At 39.6% G+C, this 15675-nt stretch overlaps 1 protein-coding gene across 1 annotated transcript in view; it reads left to right on the top strand.

Moving 5' to 3' along the window:
- The first annotated feature begins 8869 nt into the window (after nt 1-8869).
- myom1b (myomesin 1b) overlaps nt 8870-15675 on the top strand; it is a 51705-nt gene continuing 44899 nt past the window's right edge. Inside the window, exons 1-5 of the mRNA XM_053342829.1 lie at nt 8870-9021; nt 11095-11229; nt 11325-11499; nt 13535-13692; nt 14480-14572. Coding sequence (XP_053198804.1) covers nt 8870-9021; nt 11095-11229; nt 11325-11499; nt 13535-13692; nt 14480-14572 — 713 coding nt within the window. The remainder of the gene's footprint in view (nt 9022-11094; nt 11230-11324; nt 11500-13534; nt 13693-14479; nt 14573-15675) is intronic.

Consider the following 15675-nt stretch of genomic DNA (forward strand, 5'->3'; position numbering starts at 1 on the left):
AATATTGCTCCCAGAGTGCAGCAGTATGATTCATTTGACTTAAACATTTACTCCCTCAGAGGGTCAGACTGAGGTCCAACCACAATAGTCTCTCAAAATCCTGTGGGAAACACCGTATATGCATCTGAATGTCATGGTATATGTGCTTTTTTTTATGGTAAACAACAGTTGTCTTAGCCTTTTTATGTTGTTTAAATTGTTTTCCTATGACATACCAATTACCATCCCCCCACATTCCCCTAGTTTCCCCTCTGTCAACCCTCTAACCTCTGACATGATGAGCCAAGGCAGTGTACAAAAACAAGAACAACAGGAAACAGCAAAAAAAAAAAAAAAACAATATGCAGGGACACACACACCCCCAACCCAAATCCCCTGCTACCCTTTTCAGGAGTCCCAAAGCCATCAGACTTCATCATAAACCAATAGTATACTGTTTTTTCCCTTCAGATTTTATATATGCACATTACATATGTACATAGTTTACCATATACAGTCTTTTGTCCACTTCATATATATAGATATATCTTATGTATTTGCTTGGCTATTTCTGTGGATATCATCAAGGAAGATGGAGGAAATCTGCTAAATTATCCAATGCTATTGTGTCACTATTATTATTTTTGCCTTCTTGAACAGTTCTCCTATGACAAAAAATAAATAAATTAAGGATGGATTCACAATTTTCTGTCTTAAAACAACAGTCAAGTGCCCAAATTAACATTGTAATAGGGTTTCCTTGCCACAATTATATCTATATGTTCATACAGACCAGTAGATAATCCCTTCATAATGTGCTTATGTATGTAAGTGATGTAATTAAAAGTTTATCTGAAGCTAAATTTAAGGTTCAGCCAGCCATCCAAATTACTCAGATCAAGTAGATATCTTAATAATAGTGTGTGTTAGTGTCTCTGTATTGGCTCAAGTTTTTCAAATGATAAAATATAGTCTTAATGACATTTCTAATGTGCGGTTGGAAACTGAGATTTGAATCATTTTTGCCAAATCACATCTATCACTTACACTGAATGCCCATGGATGCTTCAATAGCCATTATGAACAGGAGGAATGATTAAAGTAAGAAAAACCTGTTTTAGTGTTTTATTGGGGCACCTATTGTTTTAAGACAGCCTTGGAAAAACTGTGAACACACCCTTTAATCTCTATGAGACCTTTACCTAGTTAAATAACATGGAAAGGGATAAAAAGGAGAAGACAACCATGTAGTATAACAAAAACAATATGGATAAAAATGTCGGTAGGATGGATAATTATAGATACCGACAGTCCAGCATGTGTCAGACAACAGTTGGTCCAGCAGTCATTACTGTAAAGGAGGGGATTACTGACGTGGAGCTCATGACTCACGGGTTAAAACGAGCAACATGTGTCTTTTTTCCGGGAGTCATATCACTTTGATAACAAAATGAATTGGTGGCCATTGACATTTGTGGTAATGTGATATATCTTCCTCTGACCAAAAGAGGCCACCGGTCCACATTGTTGAAAGTAACACATGAAAGACTGATGGTTGTCTAGTGTCTGTTTCCTAAATGAGCTGACACAAACCCTTACATACTGTTCAGGGTCATATTTGACCTATTTTTTACATTTAGGAGCTGTAAAAACACCATATACACATTTATTTTAGTTGGATTATTCCTAATGTGGCTCACAGTATACAACATCATTTTTAAACATTTTTGTATGTGCAAAATCTATCAAATATTCTCCTGGACCATAACATAGTTAACCCTCCTGTTGTGCTCCCGGGTCAAATTGACCCCATCTCTTTTGACTGTTCCTCACTTTCTTCCTCCTCTCCTTATTTCCTTCCTCTTTTCCTCCTTTCCTTCCTTCCTTCCTTCCTTCCTTCCTTCCTCATTCCTTCTTTTCCTCCCTTCCTTCCTTCCTCCCTCTTTTCCTCCCTTCCTTCTTTCCTCCTTTCCTCCCTTCCTTTGTTCCTTCCTCATTTCCTTCTTTCCCCACTTCCTTCCTTCGTCTTTCCTCCTTTCCTTCCTTCCTTCCTTGACCTGAGCACAACAGGAGGGTTAATGTGAATATCCTTTTCCATAAATAAATCAACACACTCTTCATTAAGGATTAAAACATTTATTAAAGACTGATGGGGGAATTTATGAATGTGAAATTGGTTGTAGAGACTTAATCATGAGTCAGAATATGAACAGTATGTAAAGGGTTAATGGGAAGCATCGGGATTTTAAAAACAAGGCAGGTGTTACTATAAAGGCTGAGAAGATTATACTAATGAATAATGTTGATATATCTGTGAGGTTTCTTGTCCATGTTTTTTAAGTGCTTGTTTACAGAGGGACCAGAGCTGACGTATCAGGGTTAGTCCTGCTTGTGATGCAGTATGACAGATGGGAGAATATCACTGCATGAATGTATAACTGCAGGAATGTAACTGCAAGCACTAGCAAACAACTAGTATCATGATTTCAGGTTGGAGTTTGATGTAACAGTATATTTAAACCATGGGATCCTGCTGAAATCACATCCAAGGCCTACCCATCCTGTTTTTCCCCTTTATTTGGATTGTTAAACCTCTTTCTCAAGTACAAACTGTGCTTAAATGACAGCTCCCTCCCTCTATTGTTGTTCTAATTAAACTGGGGAAACACCTGCAAGTCTGAAGTTTAATTAACCAGAATAACTGAAACCACCATGTGAGGGTGTGTCTTTAAATCTAGCTTTAATATGTGTCCCAGTGCCATATTGAACCACTAGAGGGCACTAGCGTCATTGGAAACACGTCAATAGCCTTTTGATATAGTATTAGACTAATTCTTGAAGTAGTAGTATTAGTAGAAGTCTGTCTTGTGTGAGCTTGGTGAATGTGTTCATGATTCGCATCAGTATGTGGAAGAGGAACAAAACAGGATATAAAAATAGTCCAAATGGATCCCTTGAGACCTGCATATAGCTGGAATTTCCTGGACAGCTGAACCCCATTGAGATAAACACTGTTTATACACAGCCGTAAATGTAGACTCAAACTGGAGACAACCCAGACATTCATATATGTAAACTGGATGGAAAGAATTTTAGAAACAACCTTTTAAATGTAATCCAGTGCATCACCATTAATGGCATTCAAACCACTTCAAAGTGGTACTACTCTCTGACAGTGTCAACAAACTCCAACTTAACTGCTTCACAATTGCAGTGTGATTGTGTTTTATTGCATTAGATTAAACAGATTCACTTGGTATGTGTCCAACTATTCCAGTTATAAGCCATAAGTGCAAAACTCACTGCCGACAATAGTAAAGCACTATTGCTAAAATAGATTTATGAGGAAGCTGATACTCTTAAATATCACAGGGCACAATGGGATGAAGCTGTTAAGTGTGTGCTATCACGTTCCTGTAAATATATATGCTAGTGGTTTCCTAATGAACTTTAGAGTTTCTAGGAAAAGATTATGTGAATTCTGAGTGACAGCTATTTGGTAATTAGGGTTTATAGTTACAGTAGAATAAAGCCCAGGACGTGTGTGATAAAAACTAGAGAGAGACTGTATGGTATTCTTCGTCTTTCAGTCATATTCACTAATCCCAGGGTTGGGAAGGTTACTTTGGGGGAAATGTAATAGGTTACAGATAACTAGTTACTCTATTTAAAATGTAATAAGGAATCTAACTATTTCAATTATGATGATAATGATGATGATTTATAAGGGAGATCATTTCTTATAAAGCAGATATTTAAATGATATTTAATGAAAAAAGTCAAAAGTCTGGCATGGGCTGGAAACGGGGGAAACAGTTAGCCTGGCTCTGTAACACATACAAAATCCATATACCAGAGCCAGTAAAGCTCAGTAATTAACACAATTTATCTGTATTTGTTTAATCCATACACAAATAAAAACATATTGGGATGTCCGATAATATCGCAGGGCCAATATTTACTTAAAAATGTAATATCGGGAAGTATCGGTATCGGGTTTTTATAACCGATGTTTGTTCTGTAGGCTTCAGCGTTTCCGAGCCTGCGTGAACGCAGCATGGGACGTTTACCAGCGCGTCTGCAGCGCGCGCTTGATGACGTACAACAACAACATGCTAGACTCGTGGGTCGCTAACCGTAGTTAACCGTGGCTAACAAGTTCATGGCGTCCACCGCCATGTACACGAACATACAAACAGAAACGAGGTTTACCTCCTGTCACTACCCGATTTCCGGAGCTGTGTGCGTCCTTAAATGATAAGTAAGTTATGTCAATTAATGTTTCACTGATTTTTTGTTTGACCATAACCTGTTTATTGATTTATGTAAATTTGACGGAATTTATAGAATTTAAACGGCAGTTATAGCTCTCGTTAGCACTCGTTAGCATTATGCTACCGCATTTCTGTAACGTTTGTAACGGTTTTCAGTTATTACTAGTGCCATAAATAGTAACAAATTATTTTATCACCATTAACACATTATTAATATATTACTTTGAGAGAAATTGTAATGTTTATTGATGTCAATTCTTATGTTTATTGAATGTTTATGATAGCCTCCTACACGATAGCCTCCAGTTGTGTCCCATTGTTGCCATGGTGATTAACGTTACCGTTTTATATTGTTTCCAGACCACATACACACCCAAATATCATCATATCCTCACATCATCCACCTCCAATCATCTATACCATCACCTGTAACATCTGCTGATGAAGAATTATAATTAAATGTTCACTAAATGAAGACCTCCAGTCCCTGACTCTTTAATGGGAGTCTCCTGTCCATATTGCCGCTTCAACCAGTATATAGGCTAGTATAAAGTGCAGAAACCGAACACAGTACATTAGCTGCTTTTCCGATAACCAGCGTTAATCCATTGCTTTTTCAGTTCATCGTAACAGCTCAAACCAGATGCTGACAAATACTTTAGTGGCTTGTGGCTTTGTTCCGATTAGATGTGATTAGGCAGCATGTTGACCTTGCTTTGATATCTGAATCTGTATTAGTTCGCTGCAGTGTTCGATGGTTCCCGCCGAAATATTTCAGGTATGTTTGCCATGCTGTGTCATTGTGCTGTGTCAGGTCAGGTGGGGGTTAGTGATGGGGGGGGGGTGAAGTGTTCAATGACATGATACTTCTGCCATGGAAACTTACCAGGTGTTTGTGTGCTGTCAACCACTAAACTAAAGCCAAACATTAGTGGCAGCCAAATAAAATGCGGCTGTCAAATAGCCTCTAACAAGCACAGGAATGTCCTCTCTTTTTATGGTAACTTCAATTTAAAATTAACTTTACATGTCATGATATCACATTAGCTGGTATCACTAGCTAAACTACACTGGAGGGCACTAATAACATTAGGCTGCTAGGTAAGATGAGATGTACTTTATTGATCACCTATGGGAGAAATTCAAATTGACACAGAAGCATAAGGGTGAAAGTGATACAATAAAATACTATATACAGTAAATAAATGTGCAATATATATGCAGAAGTTCCTGAGATTATATAGGCTACATGTAAATATTCCTGGAGTCGACATAGTAAGAACAACATCAGCCTTTTTTTAGCAGCGCTTTGAGGCACGTGGCTGGCATAGCTGGATACACTTGTCTAATGTTGACATAAGCGAAGTTAAATTCATTTCAATGCCTTTATTGTTATTGCACAGCAGCACAATAAAAATAGTGTATCCCCAGTGGCTGATGACACATTAAAACAGCAGCAAACAATGAGACACATAACTGACACTATGGATAAAAAAAGAGAATAAGAAAATTACAGTAATAAATATAGGTGGCAGTTATAAATGCAGGAATAAGAGCTGTAGTTACAGTCTCGGCACATTTGAGGTGCATACACAATATACACTACTGCACGGTTGAAAGTTTATTTTAATGGTTAAACGTATACCATTTGTACGTTTTCAATAAAGCATTAAAAAAAAAGCCAAGTTTCTGGAGGCAGGACCTTTACAGGAAGTCCTCTCACTCCCTTCTCTCAGCTTCTCCAGCAGAGTTGGACCCAGATGGGACCCACCGGACTCTGGCTGTGACGTCACAGAGGTGACTCGCCGAAAACAGAGAAAATGACAACGAGGAGGTAAACCTTGTTTCTGGTTTGTGTGTTCATGTACATGGCGGTGGACGCTATGAACTTGTTAACCACGTTAGCCACGGTTAGCGATCCGCAAGTAGCGTGTTGTTGTTGTTTCACGTCATCAAGTGCCCGCCGGTAAATGTCCCATGCTGCGTTCATGTAGGCTTGGAAATGCTGAAGCCTACAGAATAAACATCGGTTATAAAAACCCGGAACCGATACTTCTCGATATTACATTTTTAAGTAAATATCGGACATCCCTACCCCTAAGTGAGCCCAAAATCACCTTCACACCAAAGGGTTTCCCATACTCCACTGATGTGAAAAAAAAAAAAAAAATGTCAGCTTTGAGCTCCGTGGTCCTGGCATCCTATCTTGTATTATGGTACTTTGTATATTTGTACTTTGTAATTTTTTTCACTTTCCCATTTTTACACTCTGCCTTTTCTTTCTCTCTCTCTCTCTCTCTCTCTCTCTCTCTCTCTCTCTCTCTCAGAGCAGCGCCGGGAGGAAAAGAATTTTGTGCAGTGGTGTTTCCTCTGATGAACCTGGGGAGAAGTGGCGCTCTGATGCAGCTGAGGCCAAACAAGGACGAGCTGTGAGATCAGACGAGGGCCACAAGGTTTCTAACAGGTCCTCAAACCTCCCATCAGGCCCTGCAGCGGACACACAACTGCTGCTGTGTGGTTTTCCGCTGAATGAAAACAATTCACAATTAAAACAACTAGTTCAAGATTTATGGGCCATCAACTTTTACTCTAAGTACATTTTTATTTTTTACTTGAGTAGAATATTTCAGTACTGTTTCCACCTCTGTGCCAGGGCCGAGACAGAAAGAGAGTGAGAGTGACAATGACAAAGTAACGGGCGTTTGTTACACGTGAGTAAAGTAACAATAGCTTATCTAAAGTTAGCAACAGTCACAGCTGAGACTGCTGCGGTGAAAAGTCAAGATAAAAACAGCTGGAGGTTAAGCAGTGATGAGCTTACTGTACCGTTAGACTGTCAAGAGCTTCACATTAAGTTAAAATAACATTATGTTATATTGAATTAAATACAAGCTGCTTAAACCATCACTTGAGAAACCTGAGGAAAGGTTGAACTGTGACATTGATTTAAAGTATTATTGTGTATGATTATCCCTTTTTTCTGAGCAGGCTATAACAGAAATGCAAATGTGTGTGTGTCAGTGATAAATAAGGGTTGGCAAGATGAGCAATTCAAAAATAACTTTAAAAAATAGTTTTAAAAGCAGCATCAGGTTTGTTATAATGTACATTTTGTATTTTTGTTTTTTAACCAAAAGTAAGACTGAATGCTCCTGAAAATGTCAAATGGTGTAACCACAAAAGAATGATAAATATTAAATATTTTATCCATCTACAGTGTATTTAAGTGGACTTATACTAATAATGTAAATGTTTCCTGATCTCCATGGTTACCCAGATTAAATGTAATATTTAGAACAATAGTATTCCATTAGCTTTATTTAATATAAAAGTTATAATGTAAGATCATGCCAAACTAGTTGATATGCTGTTTTATTGACTATTTACTGTTTTTAAGCAAGTTGAATTATTTGGTACAAAGTTTTTATGATTACACCACTTAGACATTTTTACCATAATCCTCTAATATATTCTCTCAAAATGGATTAAAAGCAGAAATTTGATGCTGAGTCCACAAAAAAAGGATGTGTGCAAGTTATTCATACTTTTATTTTGAAATTTTAACCCTTTAAATTTAAACTAAACCACATGGACACAATAAAACATAATTGACACATGTACATTCATTCAGAAATACTGTACATTTTAAATAGTTAATAGATGAATAAATTAAAAAAGCTAATAAGATGCATTAAAAAAAATAAATAAAAGAGTGACATGAAATTTAAAGACAGGCTTTTTACCTGGTTACCTGCATGTCAGTCATCACCGCTCATTGGCAGACCTGCATCCATAAATGTGTTGCACTACAGGGAGTCGCCCCCCCCTACCCCCCCCACCCCAGACCCCCACACACACTGGTCCCAGCTATATTTATCTCCACCCTCACCATACAAGGCTGTGACTGCTGCTTGGACACTCTGGCGAGGGCCAATATTATTTTTGTTGTGTAGACCGCAGCGCTGTAAGCACCTACCTGTAGGTTTGCTGGGATCTCAAGCTTTAAGTGTGGAGTTGCACCATCTTTTCCTTTAAAGCTTGGAGTCTGAGGCTTTTTGATTTTTGGGGGGTAAGTGGCGCCAGCTGTTCTGCAGCGATACCGTGTGTGTGTGTGTGTGTGAGAGAGAAGTCAGTTTAATGTTGTCTAAGCATGCTGAGAAAATGCCTGACTGCCTGAATATTGTGCCATGTCTTGTCAGCTGATGTTTGCAGGTTTCATGATGGTAAAATTCACAATTGTTTTCTTCTTCAATCAAGGAAACATGATGCAGTTTTTGGCTATGATATTGTTTAATATTCTTACTCTGGCATCATGGGATTACATAATTTCTCTATAGTATTATTTTTTATTATGAGTACAGTTGATTTTTTTTCCATCTTGAGAGCTAGATTAACCATCCATGTTCAAAATCAAAGAACATGAAGTAAGTGAAAGCATGGCCAGCTTGCCGATACAGTAGATTATTACGTTTTTAAAAAAAGTTGAAAGAAACTTTATGAGCCAACATTCTAGTTAATCTACCTGCTGTCAAACACTAACTTTACCAGACAGACAAACAGATAGGCAGGAAGAAACTTGGAAAACTCAGGGATCGTACCAGGAACCGGCCTGCAGCATGTCTGGATCGATCTACCAGAGGCAACATCGCCACTATGACCGTGGCTACCATAGCAAGGAGACCCAGGCCTCTTTGAGCCAGTACCAGTCCAGCAGCAGATATGCTGCTAGCAGCAGCACCTCCGCCGCCGCCGCCAGCAGGAGCAGGGGGTAAGGGAGGGGGAGGAGCATGGAGGAGCATACCTTCATGAATCCACCTCTTTGTCACAGGAAAGCCCTACTGTCCCCTTAATACCATCTCCTACCCCCCCAACCCCCTCTACCCCCCACTCCTCCTCACCACCACCCAACCCCAACTGATCAAGTTCACCTCCATTACCCCTTATTGGATTACAGCTTTGGGATCACCTTTCCTGCTCTGCTGCCTTATTGACAGTCCTCACCAAATAATCACCCCTCCCTCTCTCCCACCCTCACACCTCTTCCCAAGTTACCTTCATCCACCCTCACACACCTTTACCCCTGAGGATTATCTCTCTTTATACTGGTTGAAAACAGCTCTGAATCCTGCATGATGTTTCAATAAGCTGCTTGCATGTAGGCTGAAGATCGATCGCCCTGCATGCACATGTACAAACTCCTAATTTTAACACAACTATCCCTAAATAATTCAAGTGTTAATGGTGAACACTCTATTGTCTTTTGATCCTTTCATATTTTTATATATATATATGTGTGTATATATAGATGAGCTGCTGTTATGTAATGTAATGGCAGAGTTATGGCACATAGACTGAAATAGAGTCTTGACCTGTGCATACCACGCTGGAGGGAAAGCAAGAAGTGAAAGTAGACATTTTCCTTCTATGTTGTGGATTAATATACTTATAAAACCTGATACTATTCACATTGATTATTGCAATTTGGACAGTGGATTGCATCTCATTATTTCTAATAGATGTAATGATAGTAGAATTTTTGTTTATTAGTGGTGAGTTATGTTGCCCAGAGTGGTTGAAGGTATTCGTCAGCTGTCTAGTGTTTGTAATAGAGACTATACATGGATCATATGTGATGACGAGAGGTTTGACAGTGTATGTGTTTAAATGTTTGAGTGATGGTGAAGTTAATATAAAGTACAAAGACAGCCATAGTGTCATATGATTTTGGTTGAGTAGCTGATTTCTCAAACTCTGTGTGGACGATGTGGATGATCGGACAGTCTCTTAAACTTCTACATGGGTTCGTCTTTAATTTAGGTTCCCAGATATTTACAGGAGGGAATTTATTGAGCTTTTATATCCCCTTGGATTAACAATACACCCACTTTACAGCCATCCTATCTTTTACAGTGTCTTTCATATCTTTAAATACACTGGCCTGGTGAGTGTGAACAGGTCAGAGGGCTTAAGTTTTACTAACATCATTTGATCTTTGCCTTTACACTCTGTGGCTGGTGCTTTGCCCGGCCGCCGACTCTGTGACGAGGCGGAGGAAAGGATGATTGTGACGATGATTTAACAGTCAGGGCGAGGGCGGTCACAATAATGTCATTACTAGCTAAGATACGGCTGCATTTATGTTTCACGTGTCATATGGGATAACCTTTTATAAATCATCTTAATACATGTTTTTGCAACCTCGATCCTGCAAAGTCAAGAGGATATTATTGTTCAGACATAAAGGACTGTGACCTAGATAGCTGCTCTGTCACCCTTCTTGCCCCCTGCCTCCTTATCAGGTCCTTATTATCTCATACCGTAGACACCCACCCCTGACCCTCGAGTGCTGCAGATAGCAAAGTGTGTTGGGTCTGGTCTAAAAGCTATGATTGGCATCCTGCAGGGAGGTCTGACACAGATGTAAACAATGTATTTAAGACAGTGCAGGAGAGGAGTTTGTGTCAGGTTGTACTGAGAAAACCCCGAAAAGAATAAAGAAAAAGGAGGAAAGGATGATTGTATGTGGTGTATTAGGATTTTTAAAGGGTAGGTGAGTTGTTTCGGCACTGATTTTGGGTTCAGTGTCATATCTGTGGCTCTGGTTTGTGCTACCAGTGTCGTTTGGGGTCTTCAGTGGTGTTCATATTGAAACCAGAAGTCATGTAGAGGTGTAAAAGTGCTTACGACAAAACTAAAACCATCCACACCACTTCCCCACTGAACCCTAATCAGCTCATCTCACCCCCTCTGACCTCGGCTTCATCCCCACATCATGATGTTATGTTATTAGTAGCACTGTGTGGCGTAGTGCCAGGCTGATGGTATTCTGTATGTATCTCAGACTTAAACTGTCTTCACACACTGGGCTGGAAGAGAGCAGACTGAGCCCTTTACCCAAGAGATCAAAGCCATCTTACTTGGCTGTGGATAAAGACAACCAAATCATCGGCTATGTAGTGCCGATCTTCAGGGGCAGGTAATAAAACCTTCAACGCATTAATCTGAGAATATTTTCTGTTATTTGACTTTTAATGCTATGCCTTACTTCCCATATCCATCCTTGGTTCCTAGTCAAGAGTTTGCATCAGGATTATCCGACACAGAAGAGAAAAGGTTGAGGGAAAGTTCCGCATACATGGCCCGCAGAGATCTGTTCAGCACTGGTGTGGCGATGGAGAGGTCAGAGCATTTCTCCAGGAAGGAGACCATGCGTGAGACGGCCGAACGCATCTCTCTGAACAAAAGGGTCAGTGGGGCAATGCTAGCTGCTTTCAGATCATACAGGAAGACTGATCACTATTATTTGTGCATCACTGAATATTAATGGCTGTTTTCTGCTCATTAATTGGTGACACTGTGACGTCAGTGTCTAGTTTAGACTCTAGTGTTTGTTTTGATATCGCAGATTTGTATAACATCACTGCAGACCTTCATCACAAACATCCACAAAGGTTTTTTTAGTAGTGACATCACTGTAGACATCTTCCTTCAGGACATTATTATGCCACTTGTGACATCACAGAAAAACAATCGCATGGTTTGGCTTTTCTGGTTTTCCAGTTTGTTGCATCACAGATTTGTGCCTCATACTTGTGACATCACAGTGGACATCATCATTACTGACATTACAGATTAGCTTTTCTTTCACATGACATCACACATGTGCCTCTTTCTTGTGACATCATAGTTGGCGTTATTATTGATGACATTAGAGATTGGATTTCCTATAACATGACATCACATATTGGTGCCTCTTGTGACGTCACAGTTGGCATCATCATTAGTGACATCACAGATTGGTGCCTGGTACCTGTGATGTCACAGTTGGCATCATCATTAATGACATCACAGATATGGTCCCTGGTACCTGTGATGTCATAGTTGGCATCATCATTAATGACATCACAGATTGGTGCCTGGTACCTGTGACGTCATAGTTGGCATCATCATTAATGACATCACAGATTGGGGCCTGGTACCTGTGACGTCACAGTTGGCATCATCATTAATGACATCACAGATTAGCTTTATCTATAACATGACATCACAGATTGGTGCCTAGTACTTGTGACATCACAGTTGCTATAGTAACCATGTTTGATGACAACATAGATTGTCAGACCATTTATTCTCCATCATGACAACTTATTAGGCTACCGGGTACAAATATTATCCACAGTCTGTCGTAACTGAACATTATTATTCGCAGCCGTGCTTAGAAATGCCAAATGAATGTGGCTAAGTGGTTGCTATTACTGCCTTCCCTTACACAACAGAGTTATTTATGTCTCTGGGTGATTATGTGAAGTAGTACCCGACCATTCATTGAGCATCATAAAAGCCACAAGTGACCCCGCCATGTATTTATCTGTCTTCACTCAGTCAGATAGCCGCACTACCGGGTGATACATTCCTCAGGAGATCTTGTTTCTTTGGAGACACAGTGAGGCAGTGTCCCATGGGTGTTGTCATATTATGTGTTGAGTAGCTGGATGCTCGAAGGGACTTCAATGCTCCTAGGTATTCATGGGAACATAATGAACAACACGCAGTCACACTTGATAACACGTGGCGCAGTGGAAACACAGCTTGCATGTGACAATCAAGTAAAGAGTAGCGAGTGATATTGCGCAACTTCTGTATGATTTAAGCTCTGATTCTGCTTCATGCATGCATCGTGGATTTATGGGGAATGATTTGCATTTCCTTTTTTTTTCTTTTTTTCTTTTAACCCTTACATACTGTTCATATTCTGGCATTTCACAATATCTTCTCAATAATTAGTCTCTATAGATAATTTCTGAACCACAAATCATGAATGAATACTTCATCAATCAATAATATGTTGGTGAGTTTTTCTTAATGAAGCTTTCAGAGAGAAGAGAGAGTTGATTCTTCAGATTTTATGCTTTTTATTAATGACGAAAAAGACATTACACTTCATATCGGTCCAATGTTACATTACACAGGAGAACATAATGAGTTCAATTAGTTATATTAAATGTGAATAAATCAATCAAACATGTATCAGGCAAATATGTATCAGCTGCACGGAAATGTTTTTTTTTACATTGAAATATTTCCATTTTTGTATATTCTGGGTCATATTAGAAAAAGTTATCAAATTTCTGGCTAAAATAAACGTTTTTAAGGTGTTTTTTCTACTCTTGAATGTAAAACTGGGTCAAATTCGACCCTGAACACAGTATGTAAGGGTTAAACAGTTTATGGTGGGTGTTAGCAGAGGTGTCCACAGGTGTAAATTACTGCTCTGTCTTTAGATCCATGAACACGGGGAACATTTCAAGCGTATGAACGAAGACAGCCTCATGCACGCTCCGGATTTTGTGATTAAACCTCGCTCCCACACCGTGTGGGAGAACCAGTGTGTGCGGCTGCATTGCACCGTCAGCGGCTGGCCTGACCCACGGGTCGTCTGGTAGGTCACACACACACACACACACACACACACACACACACACACACACACACACACGTTACACATACAAATATTCCAACAGTATCAAACTCACCCACAGCTACCACACATCCATTTAACCTTCCTGTCGTCCTCCCAGGTCAAATTGACCCCATCTCATTTGACTGTTCCTTCTTTCCTTCCTTCCTTCCTTCCTTCCTTCCTTCCTTCCTCCCTCTTTCTTTAATTTTTCCTTTGTTCTTCCCCTCCTTCCAGACTTCTTTTCTCACTTCCTTCCTTCCTTCCTTCCTTCCTTCCTCACTCCTTTCCTTCCTTCCTTTCTTACTTACTCCCTTCCTCCCTTACTCCTTTCCTTCATTCCTTCCAGACTTCTTTCCTCCCTCCCTCCTTACTCCTTTCTGTCCTTCCTTCCTTCCTTCCTCCCTCCCTCTTTCTTTAATTTTTCCTTTGTTCTTCCCATCCTTTCAGACTTCTTTTCTCACTTCCTTCCTTCCTTCCTTCCTTCCTTCCTTCCTCACTCCTTTCCTTCCTTCCTTTCTTACTTACTTCCTTCCTCGCTCACTCCTTTCCTTTATTCCTTCCTTCCTTCTTTCCTCCCTCCCTCCTTACTTCCTTCCTTCCCCCTAACATAAACTCAAATCTGTCCTCTCAACATCACACTGACTCCCTTTAGCTCCAGCTAGCTTTCACGGCTTTATTTCTCCCCCTTTTTGATTCTGTTTCATTCTTCTCAAGTTCTGTTTCCTTTCATCTGTCTCCTTCCATGTTCTTTCCTTCCCATCACAAGGTACAAAAACAATGTGGCAATTGACCCCCTTGCCAACCCTGGCAAGTTTAAACTGGAGAGCAGATACAACGTGCACTCACTGGAGATTAACAGGTAGGTGCAGCTTCTCTTATCCACAGCACTCAAAATAAACTGTTCTTAGAAAGCCGCTGACATCTTGTTGCTATAGTTAACATCCATATCTCCTTCTCATTGTCTTTTAGTAGAACTGTTGAATCATTTGCACACAATTTAACTTGCATAGACCTCTTATTAGACTTATTATCACTCCTCTGTTAGTCCTTTTTAGATAGCTTTAGCCTGTTAGTTCTCAGGCTCGTCACACATAATTTTATTCATCTCACAAAAAGAAGAAAAGCACAGGCAGTGTAGTGTCCATGATGCCTCTCTTGAATTTCTGTAGAGAGTAATTTGAAGGTTAGATTTGGATTTACTGCTCTGAGCCATCTTTGACAGTAACTAAAGCCAAAAAAAATCTAACTTTAGGAGAGAGGAGGAAGCCTGGGAGGAGCAACTACCACAGCTAACTCTGATAGGATGTCAGCTAATCAAATACACCCCAAAACATACTTCTCTTTAAGGTACTGTCACATTATGAAAATAGCCTCAAAGTCTCATTTCTGATGCTGAAAATTGAAGAAATATTAATCAGAGGACAAACTATAAACAATGTATGAAATCTATGCTGCTGATTAGAGTCTGATGAACTAGGATACATTAAAAACATCCTCATTTCCACATTTTCAAACATAGTACAGCAGTATTTCTATCAGCTTAACACATCTACTCTGTCAAAGTTGGAAAGAAGAATGAACTCTGACCTACAAATCTGCCAAAGCTGGTTGGAGATGGCACCGAAACAGGAAAAGCATGCTTAGATCTGACAGTCCCCCAGGCTTTAATAGAAGTAATGTGACTGTATCTTCATGCTTGATTTCTTAGTGGGGCAATAATTATTAAAAATCAAAGTGAATTTGGTATCAAGACACTGACATAGGGAGGGAAAAACAGCATTATCTGAAATTAGCACCAGATTTCAGCCATGACTGTAGAGAAGTTTATTGAAGTGAGAGTAAATACAGTTATCTTGTATTCATTTCACAGTACAGTACAATAAGCCCGGTGACTTCTGGCTTCCATAATCCGCTTCTCACAACAGATGCTTTCATGTACAGAGGCCCACAGCTCCTGGTATG

The sequence above is a fragment of the Scomber japonicus genome, chromosome 21, assembly GCF_027409825.1.
Source record: "Scomber japonicus isolate fScoJap1 chromosome 21, fScoJap1.pri, whole genome shotgun sequence".
NCBI classification, from domain to species: domain Eukaryota; kingdom Metazoa; phylum Chordata; class Actinopteri; order Scombriformes; family Scombridae; genus Scomber; species Scomber japonicus.